At 37.2% G+C, this 13842-nt stretch overlaps 1 protein-coding gene across 1 annotated transcript; it reads right to left on the minus strand.

Annotated features, from left to right (window-relative positions):
* Positions 1 to 1191: 1191 nt before the first annotated feature.
* Positions 1192 to 1911, minus strand: LOC114537248 (alpha-ketoglutarate-dependent 2,4-dichlorophenoxyacetate dioxygenase-like). Its single transcript, XM_028558385.1, has one exon. It carries the CDS (start codon positions 1909 to 1911, stop codon positions 1192 to 1194), a length of 720 nt encoding a protein of 239 aa, XP_028414186.1.
* Between the last annotated feature and the right edge of the window lie 11931 nt (positions 1912 to 13842).

Genomic DNA, 13842 nt, shown 5'->3' on the forward strand with positions numbered 1-13842 from the left:
TAAAATACCAAGAATTGGATCACAAAAACTTTGCGAAGAGGCTGTTTTAATGATCTATTCACGGGTTGGCAGGACAAGCTCCCTGGGGCTTTTTCGCCTGGGTTATACGGCAATTTTACGCCTAGGTTACGCCGGTTATACATCGCATTTTAATCGCGCCGAATAGACTGGTCTTTGAAAAGTAAAATATTAAAATGTTTTATTATACGGCAAGCGTCACTTCCGGTAAAATGGAGCCCAATGATTGGCTGAGAAGAACTTTCAGCGGTCCATTACTTTCCCGTATTGCTCTGGCACTTTCCCGTAATGGACCAGCGATCCATTACGAGTTGAAAAACAGAGAAATTCTGAAAATAAAATGCACAAATGAATGTTCAAGAGAAAACAAATTGCAGTTTGAAATTAAAAAAGACGTCCCCAGAGAGTTAAGGTAAACTAAATAATTCGATATTTTGTTTTTATAGTTTATCAAATGCGTACTGGGCTATTAATAGCCCTACTAATATAAACAAAGAGAGGATCACATGCATGCATGAGGCCACCGGCACACAAGGTGTCCCCATATACATGCAGCGGTTGTGATATGCCGATAGATAATGGAGTTCCATTAACACCTTTTCCAAAATCGAATATCGTTTACTTAGAATTGCTCACTTTTACAACAAGGTTTTTCCTGGCCAATCAGCGCGCGGCATTTGCCCCAGCCATATAATAAGTGTTTTTATAACTGCATGCATGGAAAGAAAGGAAAAAAGTTTCCTATTGCTTTTAAAAATATATATTTATATATCAAGAAAAGATTTTATACAATTTTTTAATTCCATTTATTTAGAAATTCTCACAACATTATTTATTACATCGAACGATGTAATGGAGATTGGCCAAATAAAATAGTTCTGCATTATTTAAACACGGGAACCGCTTCTTTCATTTTTCTAGTAAAAAAATCACTACTAATTATTTTTTGTTTATGTTTTAAAATCTAAACTCCTGAGGCGCAAAATTTCTGTGTTACTGTTCACAACTAAGGTCCTTAACCGCTTCTAGAACAACCAGCACACGTCTACTATATTTGTTATACTATAAATCTAAACAGTGCAAATTTTTACCCACTCTTTTAAACAACATGTTATATTCTGCTTCTTTTTGGCAAAATTTATTAAATGTTAATGGTGAATTACATCTTCCAAGTTATCTTTTCCCAGCAGTTTTACCGATACGATATTGCGTTCTGAAAAGCATTCGTGGATCTTTTGGAGAATACCCAGTCCGTTTCTCCCCAGCTTTGTGCATAACCGCCAAATTATCCCAAATGACGACATCTCCTGCTGTCCAGTAGTGCTGATATTTGGGTGCCTGAGTGATCATGATATTCCATGCCTTTTGAAGATCTGTCATCTCGTTTACACTCTTGGGTCGCAGCGTCACCATTGTGTTGGTCAGATACAAACAACGACGCCCGGAGCCTGGGTGATTGTAGAATATGGGATGTCGAGCTGCGTCTGGAAAAAGGGCAAAATCTTTTTCTGTGCCATTCTTAAAGTCTGGGATATCTCGTACCGACACCGAAAATACTGTGTCCTGGATCCGTGCTCTTAGGTCTGGGGGAATGAGGTCGTAGGCAGCACAATTATCCAGAAACATTGTTGTTGATGCTGATTTTGCCACCTTTTCGGCATAGAGAACACCACCAATGTAATCGTCGAAGTGAAAATTCCCCTCCTTGTGCCAATAACATCCAACGCAACGGCGTCTGTTTTTCCATGTCCCGTTGTGGAAATAGTTGGTGACCCTCTGAACAGCCGGAAGCCCTGGTTCCGGATCATTTCCCGCGAAGGATTCCGGAAGTATAACCACAGAGCCCAAATTCCGTGTGAAATTATATCGAGCTACCACTGGCGTAGCCAGCATCGATAATTGGGGGAGTCCATATTCATATATTCATGTAAACAGACTGTAAAGACAATTGATTTGAAAAGAAATTAATCCTGCGTATCACGAATATATGAATATGGACCCCCCCAATTATCGTTCTGGCTACGCCGCTGCGAGCTACTTTGTTCATCGTCTGATTTCGAACCACGACCACACCATTCGCGACAAGCAAACTTTGGATTCTGTTGAAGATTGCGTCATAAGAAGCCGAGTTTTCTTCAAGATGATCAAAATTTATTTCAGTACCAAGAGCAGCGTTATCAGCTAAACAAACTTGCTGTTCGACGCGCTCGTTCAATATGGAACCTGCGCATGTTATGATAACCAAGATCACAAAAAACCCGCGGTAAATATGTCCCCTTGTCATGTCTCACTTTGAGATTACGCTATGTAATGGAAATGTTTGAATTAACTATCGTTGAATGTACAAATCGTGTAGATATTTTTTGTAAACATTTCCTTCCCTTAGAAATTAGAATGGTCCTTCCACTTGAAAAAAAGCACAACCAATGCTTCCACTTGAAAAAAGCACATGCAAAAATATGTATTTTTAAAATAAAGAAAGGTATTTTAAACGTCTGTGAACGCAAGATAGAATATTATCTGACAGGAGACGTTATTTTAGTAATGGTCAATTACTATTACTGACTTAGGGGCTGTTTACATGAGCCCGGTTACCCGAAATTCAACGAAGCGTGAGAGGACTTTGAGATATTGAAATAAGTATTTATGACACAAAACAAGCACATGCTATTATTGTGGTGATTATACGACTGCCAGGATCATGTTATCTGCTCATTTTAATACCTCAAAATCATCTCATGCACGCTTCGTTGAATCTCAGGTAAACGAGCTCATGTAATCAGCTCTTTAGGCCTATGTCAAATGTAAAAGGTTGTATGTGTTTTATTCTATACATAGAGATATTAATCGCATGCACGTATGAATTCCACGCGTGAATTCCAAAGGTTAATTACTATCTAAAGGTTAAATCTTATACAGGGTGAGTCAAAAAAACCTGACACCTTTGAAATTCAAATTAGCTGCAAACGTATGGCTGGAATATGACAATTCCCATGTACAATCAACAAAAACGATTTGATAAAACTGTTCTTTTGTATTTACAGAGCTTAGAATGCATTTTAACTCCCAATGGAAACAAACTTAATGTTTTAGGTTAATTAATATGATATGCTTTGTATACCTATGAAATATTTTAAGCAACTTCTGCCACATTACAGCCGCTATGCGACTAATTTGAATTTCAAAGGTGTCGTTTTTTTTACTCACCCTGTACAGGGTCCCAAAAAAATGTCCCCTCTATTGAAATCAAGCCTTTGTTCGAATCTGATTGCCTTAATATTATGATAAACCCAATTGAAAGCAAGACGCTTTATTTGAATGCCTCAACCTAATAAATATGCTATTTACACACTACTGCGTTGATCATGCATTCAAATTCCAACAAAAGCTTCATTTCAATAGCGGGGACTTTTTTGGGACACCCTGTATAGGGGTTGTTTACATGAGCCCGGTTACCCGAGATTCAACGAAGCGTAAGATGATTTTATTGGTATTGAAATGAGCAGATAATTTGATCCTGGGAGTCGTATAATCACCACAACACTAGCATGTGCTTGTTTGGTGTCTAGACTTATTTCAATACCACATAGTCCTCTCACGCTTCATTGAATCTCAAGTAACCGGGCTCATGTAAACAGCCCCTAAAAGCTAAACTTAAACTGATCGTGTGGAAAGTCGGACTAACTTCGTAACGATTGCATGACGATTGCTGATATATGACAATAACTTGATCTTTAAGGGACTATGACTGCACATAAAAATGAAATATTAAAACAAACGAAAAAGCATTGTAAAGGCGAATTTTTCTGTCCGGGTTTAAGTTTATTTACGATTACATGACAACAACACTAAGTTTCAGCCCGGGTAACTCAAACCGGGCTGAAATTCCAGCCGATGCGGAGATTTTTGTAATGTAATCGCGTGCGTGATTGACAATGGAAATTAGAGCAGTATTATTTCACATCCGCGTCGTAGATTTCATGAATCTTAAACTCATATTGTGTTCTAAATAGCGTGGGTCTTGTGGATCTCCGGTGGATCTTTGGGAGAATACCCCGGCCGTTTCTCCCCTACTTCGTGCATGACCACCAGATAGTCCAAAATGACGACGAAAATCAGTGCAGAAACACGCTTCCCGTCCAATATTCATACGCGTAATATATTTTCACATTTTTACTACAAGTGGGAATTTCGTTTTAGACCAATCATCAAGTTTGTTTACATTTTTAGCAACCAATTGCATACACTTTGACTGCTTCCGGTGAAAAGGTTTGTTTACCATTTTACATGAAGTACAAACAATTTAGGCATTCCTTCATTGACACTATAGCAAGGTCTTCGTTAAAACAATGATTATATACTAATGTCATCAATATTATTATACTTGCATAAGTCAATTTGGTTTCAAGAGCAAACATCTGAGCCCGAGAATATGAAAGGCAATTGCGTAGATCATTGATGTAAACTAGAAACAAAATTGGTCCAAATATAGTGCCTTGCGGGACTCCACAACGAAGCAAACAGCTAGTCGAAAGATGACCATTCACGAAACACTTTTGTTCCCACCCATTAAGGTACTTAAGATCTAAACCAATTACCAGCATTTCTATGCCGTATGCATTAACTTTACCTATAGCAGTATTTCATGATCTACAGTATCAAAAGCTTTTTTGACGTCAAGAAACGTACATAACAGCATTAACATTTTTATGGTCAATGTTGTAGGCCCATTGATTAGTGGCCTCGAGAAGAACTGTAGACCGCGAAACCCTGACTGGCAATTAGTAAGCAATTTATTTTGAGGTAGGTAAAGTTTCAATTGATCATATATTATCCTTTTAAAAACCTTGGCAATGACAGGTATACAATCGAAAACGGTCTATAGTTATCAATACAGTTTCGTTTTCCTTGTTTGTGTATAGGAACGACTTTCGCACTTTTCCACTCGCTAGGGAAAAGTATACCTGTTGTAATAGAACGATTGAAAATAAGAGTAAGAGATTCCGCGATTAAATCTGGGCATTCTCGAAGTAATCTAGAAGAAATTTTATCTAAAACCGTAGCTTTTGATCTACTAAAGTTTGATAAAAGCGTGAAAACTGTTGACAGGTTAGTTTCTTTTAGATGAAAAGAGACATCATTTTTGTAAGATAAATAGTCGATGTATGTCCGGTTCTTCTCACTATAAAGCGTATATTGTCGGCAAATTTATGTCCAATATGGGAAAATTGTTAATCAAACGATTCCGCAATTTTATCAGAATCATTAATTAGCTTAAGACTGCAGTGCTATTTTTGCCATGCTATTGTTTCGACATCAGAAAAGATAAACACAGATTATGAAGGTTATGAAGGGTGAGAGTTCTATCTCTCTTCCACCAAAATTTTTGACCATACTAAATGAAGTCAATAATTTATGTGTAATCCCTGAACGTGCTTGACTACTTTTTGCAGCAGAAGTGTATATGACATGTGCTATAAAACTGGAGTTAGGAGGGGAATATAATTTAATTTGTTTAAAAATTTTACCCTATACTAGTTAAATGCATTTTTTTATAACGAGTTAGATCTATAGCTACAAGATTATTTAATTGAGAAGCGAACTTTTATGAAAATATATTCCGCTGACGATTGCTAATAATTGCTCTGTTCTTTTTTACTAAATTTAATTTCTTGAGTACTGAACGTGTATTTACAACTTTTACATCATAGTAAGATAATTTGCTCTTTCCACGAATCGGATGCATTAGCCGTTGTAGAACTAATTCTTTTCGAATTTAATCTGCCGAACACTTTACCTATTATGTTATAACGAGTAGCTACATCAAAACGGTTTTGTCCCAATTGCTCTAAATTAATGTTTAAGGCCCGTTAAAAATATTCCCTAGTAGGTTCCAAAGATAGTTTATCATTACAAACAGACCGCGGATTATTAAATGAAAGTACAATGTGATTACGATTGGTCCAAATCGTTCGAATTGAATTTGCAGAGCCCGTTGTGAATAGCTGCTGACATGTTCAAAAAACCCTTTTCTTCCACTGGCTGTACGAGGACGGTTGTAAGAAGACGCAACGTCTACTTGGTTTGGATCTAAATGTTCCAATCGAATTTTCTTTGACATTTGATAGTATTCATCAGCATGTTCCCGGTCACCTTGCTTCCTACACACTTCACCAAGGTTGTCGTAACAAGTAGCCACATCAATGTGGTTTGGGCCCAATTTTCCCACCATAATTTCAAGCGCTCGTCCATGATATTTACTAGCTTGTTCAAGATCACCTTTATCAGCATACACATTACCGAGGTTGCTGCAAGAATGGGCAATGTCAATGTGGTTTGGTTCCAGTTGTTCCATTCGAATATTTAGTGCTCGATGGTGATAATCACTCTCGCGTTCCAGATCACCTGTATCTCCACACAGAACACCTAAGACGTGGTAAGACATCGCAACGTCAATATGCTTTGCTCCTAATTGTTGTAATCGAATTTCCAGAGCTCGTTGCTCATAATCATTAGCACATGTCAAATCACCTTTTTCTCTGTAAACAATGCCTAGGTTGTAGTAAGAAGAAGCAACTTCAGTATGGTTTTCTCCTAATACATCTGAACGAATTTTCAGAGCCTGCAGATGATAATCGCATGCTTGTTCCAGATATCCTTGTTCACCGTAAAGATTACCAAGGTTGGTGTAAGACCTAGCAACGTCAACATGGTTTGGCCCGAAATGATTTAATTGAATTGCAAGTGCGCGATGATAATAATCACTAGCACTTTTTAGATTATCCTTTTGAAAACACACATTGCCAAGGGTGTTGTAGGAGTCTGCGACCAAATAATGATTTGCACCTAATTGTTCTAATCGGATTTTAAATGCCAGTTGATAATACGTACTAGCTTGTTCAAGATTACCTTTTTCAAGCCACACAGTACCAAGGTTGTTATAGATCTTCGCGACATCAATATTGTTTGTTCTAAATTGTTCCAAATTAATATTTAGTGCCCGTTGATAACAATCACTAGCATGTTCCAAATCACCTTTGTGAGAAAACACAGCACCTAAGTTGCAGTAACAAGACGCAACACGAATATGGTTTGGTCCTAATTGTTCTAAATGAAATTCTAGAGCCTTTTCATGATATTCTCTAGCGTGCTCCAGATCGCCTTTAATGCAACACACACCCCCTAGGTTGCCGTAAGAAGAAGCCACGTCTACATGGTCTTGTCCTAATTGTTCTAATCGAATTTTTAACGCCTTTTCAAAACATTCACTTGCATTTTCCAGATCGCCTTTAATACTATACATTTTACCCAAATTCGTGTAAGAAGACGCAACCTGTATATGGTTTGGTCCCAATTGTTCTAATCCAATTTTTAGTCCCAACTGAAGATAACCATTGGCACGTTCCAGATCACCTTTGTCCAAGAACACATTACCAAGGTTGTTGTAACAAATAGCAAGCTCAGTGTGATGTGGTACTAATTCTTTCAAAAAAATATCCAGTGATTGTTTGTGATAATGACTCGCCTGTTCAAGATCACCTTTCTCGCTATACACATTACCCAGGCTGTTGTAAGAATCAGCAACGTCAATGAGGTTAGGTTCTTCTTGTTTTAATTGAACTTTCAATGCCTCATGTTGAAACGCCATAGACAGATTGAGTTCGGAAAAGTAGCGTAAAGTTTTCCCGAAAAAAAGGTACATTTGAGAAATTTCAGTGCCGTCAAAGTTTGAGCATATCGAATGTAATGCTTGTCCAGGAAACATTCTTTTAATTTCTTCGTGAAATGTTTTCAAATGTGGAACCAATTTGATTTTATCTTTCCTGCGAAAGAAGCAAAGCATTGTTTTTAGAACCACGTAAATTATTTTTTCTTTTTTATTTGGAATCTCGTCTTGGGAAACAGAGGTATCATTGAGTGCGTTAGCACCACAAAATGTTTTGATTGCATCATGAACAACACGATGCAGTCGAACATCCTTCTCTTCATTTCCAACATGAAGAAATAACGAGGAAAATTGCATTTCAAGAAGGATATCCTCGACATCCATATCGGTATCTTGTTGCAGAATGTATATTACAACAAGATCAAGTGGTAATGGTTCAAACGATATCAAAGAGAAAAGGTTGAAAGCGTGTTTAAGGATTGTGTTAATTTCTGTACATTTTTTAACAGCTAGCAGCACTGCTGTGCTCATGGTGGACGAATATGCTGCTGAATTTATCTGCTGAAGACGTTTTTCCGTTAATCCCCTTTTACCGTTCTCAAGCTTTCCTAAATAATCTCGCCACGAAAAATCTGGGGAACTCTTGATGACTTGTTTCATATACACAGCTGCCGCAGCCATGGCGAGTGGTTGACGATCTAACTTCTCCGCCACCTCATCTAGTAATGGATCATTGACTTTGGTACACGTTAAGAGGACAAGCAACTTGCGACAATCTTGGTCATTCATTCCATGAATAAGTGAGATATGCTTAGTTGAAATGCTGTCTTGTGGAACTGCATTTGTATTCTGTGTTGTTAATATAACTTGACCGTCCTTCCAAACTTCGTCTCCTTTCAGAGGCAGTAGTGGGGATATGATTTCTAGATTTTCCACATTGTCTACAATGATCCACCATTTCGTCCAGTTCTTGATTTTGCATGATACTCGCGATCTTAAATCTTTGATTTTCTCTTCGTTGGTTTTAGATGAACTCGAAACATTTTGTAATGCGCTCTCGTTACAATTCAGCCGACGACAAAAGTCTTCGTATGAATAAAAAAGAGAATCTAAATCTTTTCCGTTCAATGTCATTACAAACATTGCTTCGTCCTTCGCATGAACATCTGTGCAAATATCTTCACAAACTTGTCTGGCGAGTTGAGATTTTCCACTGCCTGGATTCCCAGAGATGTAAAAATATGTAAGTTTGCCATCGTTATCACTGCGCAACTCTTCAAGGTCTTCTCTTATCTCGTGTATCCTGTTAGAACGGTAAACGACTTCATGGGCTGGTTCAGGGGGAAGAATTATAAATGACGCAAACAGGTTTTTTATTCGAATGACCTCGTTGATTGACAGTCCCAATGCACTCAATGCATTCTCAACTTTCGTTGTCATGGTTTGAAAGTCTTTATCATTTAGCCTTTTGTCAGGTATATTATTTCATTTTCATTTCGCAGTTTTCGAAGAATATCGATTTCAGTCTTTTCTGTTGTACTAAGACTACCACCGATTGAGTTGGAATAAAGAATTGCATCAAAAAGTACGGTACAATCCCACTCATTTGTGTTTCCATTTTTAAATTTGGACTGAAGCTTGGTCTTATTTGGTCTTGTTCGTTTTTTCTCCAGATTAAATAACTGACTACCACTTGCGTTTGTGTCATCCCATGCTCCGAGAGAGGCCTGGTAACGTTTGTTCCATTCGTGTTTAAAGAAATCCCTCAATTCCCTCCTTACAGCATCAGTGACAATGTATTCCGCTCGAATGTAGTTTTGACTTTCTTCGCTTTCCCATGGTATACCAGACATTTCTGTTCCTAAAAAAAAAAGTGAATCAAACATATTTGCAGTGAGTTGTGTCTGGAAATTCTGCGCCGTAAAACTTACAGCGGAGGCACGTAAATCTGGGAAACACTGAACCTGGAAGTATAGTACATTTTCTCCCTTGCATTTTGGTAATAAAGTGTCCGCACGAAGACATACACATTATAGTATTTGTAGTAATGGTTTACAATTCAAAGTCGGTTCATAACTCAGTATTAAGGCACACACGCACACGGCGCGATTAGACAACGCGACGCGAGTGTTCAGTTTTTCGAAGTAAATAAAATAAATTCTGGGCCTTGGGCCCCACACATGTGAAAATCTGCTATCTTTATAATTTAGTAATTATAAAGAATATCATGCATAACATCATCAAACTTAGAGGTTTTTGAAACACATTCGCGTAGGCGGATCCCGTCCCTTTAAAACTCGTATTGTACAGGTGAAATAGATTTGCACTGACCCGAATTAAACGGAGATTACAGTTTTGTGGAGCTTGTGACAACGCAGTTGAATACTAATTCTCTAGTTCTACAAGTACTAAGTACTACTCGAAATTCCTAAAGTGTTATAATATCACTTTAATTTCAAAATGACTTCAACTTACTTATGACTTCAACTTACTTATGCTCAAAAGTAACGTTCTGTGAACGGAGAAAGCGTCATTACAACTTACGTAACGATGGTGATTTACGCCCGCCAAAGTTTAGGACAACTTCTGGACAACGCACATTTATATATCGTGCATGTAAGATATGGAACACTATCGACGAATCTGTAAAACTGTGCGAAAACATTTCAACTTTTAAAAATAAACTTAAGAATGTGTTAGTTCAAAAACTCATTTTAGCTTAGTTATGTCGTTTTATCACGCTAATTTTATAGATTTATATAGAGACGTATTTTATTAGTATTTCACCTGTATTATATAGACATCTTAGTACTTGTACTTGTAAATTATCACTGAAAAGCCCTTTTGGGATGTGTTAATAATAAATCACTATCACTATCACTATCAAAATTGTAAGGTTGAGTTAGTAGAATTACGGTCGATTGCTTCGACTTTTTTACTCTCGCGAAAATTTGGAAAATTTGACCAACTTTCCGTCCTTGTATTTTTTCTAGAAAAGGGCTTCTACTGTGAGACTGGAGTTTTTTGGGTTGCGAAATTCGAATTCGTAACAACAGCTGAAACATTGGATTTAAAATACTAAACATTGGATGTAAAATAGAATTGTGTTCACTAAGTTTCATAGGACTTGGGGTATTTAAATCTTCCCCCAAAAAATTGAAATGGAAAATGTCAGGACAACGATCTGTGCGAAAGCAGGTAATAGATAGGAGTAAAGCATAGGCATTGTAGATTTGCTCCTTCTTATTCAGACGGAACATAAATGAAGCTGGCAGATGCAATCTAGTCCCTCAAGTCTCCAATTTGTCCTAAAGCGGTTTTCCACTAGGCGGAAAATGTATTTAGGTTGGTTACATTCATATATTCATGTTCACTCTGACATTCAAGACTACGAGTTTGAAATTATATAGATATATAAATATATGTGAGAGTATATGGAAATGCCCACTATTGTCAAGCTGGTGACAGGATTATAGGTTTATTAAACACATTTATACCCATTTTGAAATCAATGGTGTTTCTTGTAATCTGATTGGTTAGGAATAGTGTTATTAATTCCCAAATCGAACACCGAAAATTTCCACACTGAAGGCAAAACAATAAAATGGTTCCATAGATCGCGTTTTGCCGCAATGTGTGATAAAATCCTACGTATTTTATAACTTAGATGATCCTACATATTTTATAACTTAGCTTTCTTTAATGCAAGCTGGATAAACATAAACCTTCCATCCCATGAAGTTTCATGAGGAAAAATTTTCAACCTTTTTTACAATAGCTTGCTAAACACCGCATAAAAATTTTATTACAGTCAATCATATTTAAATTGAGAAGCATTTGCGGCCATTTCAGAGGCATATATTTCAAAATTTTCCCGGTCTAGCATGTGGACCCGGACGAGCAAGCCCTCGGCCCCAAGCCCCTGCAATACGAAGAACCTCCGCGGAAGGAGTGGAATAGAACTAATGACTTTGAAACGAAGGGATACGCCAATGTACGGGCAATGATAAGTGCCATGCCAATCGATAAGAATTAAGCATGAAATTTGCATATCTCAAGCTTAAAACATTCGGTTATATAGCATGTTTTTTGCTTAATATAATTCATGGTTGTAAATCTGTAATGTGTGAACTTTTCCGTTTAAAGGTAAACAATTAAATCACAATACGCTACATTTAAAACGTAAACAAGCCAGTAAAATAGTTCACGCTTCATATTTGAACGAAAATAGTATCACACAAATCTCGAATTATTTCATGCACAACCAGGATTGAATCCTGTTCTATTACAAAACGTGAAGACACATTTTCAAATGATTTCTAAGGAGTAAAGTGCCAGACTGGCAGTCTTCATGTACACAGTGCCGAGACATAATAATGACATATTATGCCATAATCGGGGGGTTCACATTCGTATTCGTTCTGCCCCTCGGATTTAAGTTCTCGGAGTCCTATATTTTCAAGAATTTTCCCTTTGATATCTTTTTTAAATACGCACATAGTATATTCTGATGATAACTAAAAATTCGTGAACTTTGATAAATTAAATGAAAATGTTGCGGTCTTAAAATATTAATTCATTATAAGGTATCATGTAGCAACTTTTAGAGTACATATACCATTGTAGTTCGCCATGCAGTTGTTTTAAGAATTTGAAGTATCTGGAATTTCATTAATCTTGCCTTCCTTGTTAATTATATCCAGTAATTATTCCAGTTATTAACGGATCAGTAGTAACGAGAGAGATGAAAGATTACGTTGATACGAACTATGCAGGTCTGTCGCGGGATCGTTTATTATACTGATCATTAGCCGGTATATTATATTGGGATTTAAGCGTATCTTATATTAATTTTAATTGTGGAAGCTCCAATTCGGTATCGCTTGTACACGTAAGGCTTAAATAGCGTAAATAAATATATAACAGTAAATATTCTGAATTTTGTTAACAATTTATATAGCTTTAATTCATACTATATCACCCACAAAGTCCTCTGGACGTGCGTGACTCATCACAAGATCTGATTTTTGATTTAACAGTAAATGATTTGAGACTAAACCGTCAAGCGGTAAGAGAACTCCAGATGAAAATTATCGCCGAGCCAATAATTCGTAAATTGATCGATATCAGCAACACTAATCTCGTCAAATGCATGCACGATCACATGCTGATGAACTACAAAAAAACTACAAAAATTAAACAAAAGCTTCTTAATTGATCACAGCAGCTACATCCATACATTTTACGAGCAGTGGAATGTGCCTCGTCACTTTAGTGGAAAATAGTAATCTAGTGACCAAACTAATTTAGACCGCAATATATAAGATATATAAACCTCAATTTTGCTTCCTGTACAACTAGGATAGAATTACTCCAGTACTCAAAGACGTAGTTTGAATGATTAATGTGAAGTTAGGAATCAAAGAGATTCTTCAAAGTGTTGTCTTATTTTCAAACGAAACGAAATATGGCATTGGCATCTCCCCTTTGTTATTTAATATCTCATCTTGAAATACATCACGTCTGTGTATCCATGAGCTATCAATCAAGACGGATCAATATCCCGCAGGGTGACTGTACAAACTCTCAACTGTCAAACTTCATAAATGGCAGAAGGCATCTATCGAGTACATGGAACCTAACAACACCTTGTTCAAGTCTCAACAAGAGACAGAATCAAGCGACGACCTCAGTGCGAAGGAAATGTATACTGACTATACTGCTGTTCTTCGACTGCCAGGGACGTCCTCATACGAGGTCAAGATCACTACTCTCTCGGACGCTGGAACCGCTGGAAACCATGTTGGGTCAACATCTGCAATCTTTGATGCCTCGGACGCTTTTGTGAATGGTGAGTGGGAATGATTTGGAAGCAAAACTAAAGATTTGGATTTACTGTTCCTCAAAACTTTTGAAAAATTATTTTTTTCGGGAACGATGCTGGGCATTTCAGAGAAAATGGACCAATTTAAGAACTATCTTTTTGAAAGCTTTGAGGACGGCTGCGCTCTTAAAGGAATGGTAATCGGTGTTGTAGTTGGAACTCTTGCAACACTAATTATCATAACCATGGTATATGTCCTCAGCAGGTATTAACAGCAAGCACCTTGAAGTGACAGGAAAGAAAACAAACCCCAACGAATGGCAACGTGTAGTTT

This window comes from Dendronephthya gigantea, unplaced genomic scaffold, assembly GCF_004324835.1.
Source record: "Dendronephthya gigantea isolate DGI-Jeju-01 unplaced genomic scaffold, DenGig_1.0 000154F, whole genome shotgun sequence".
Lineage (NCBI taxonomy): Eukaryota > Metazoa > Cnidaria > Anthozoa > Malacalcyonacea > Nephtheidae > Dendronephthya > Dendronephthya gigantea.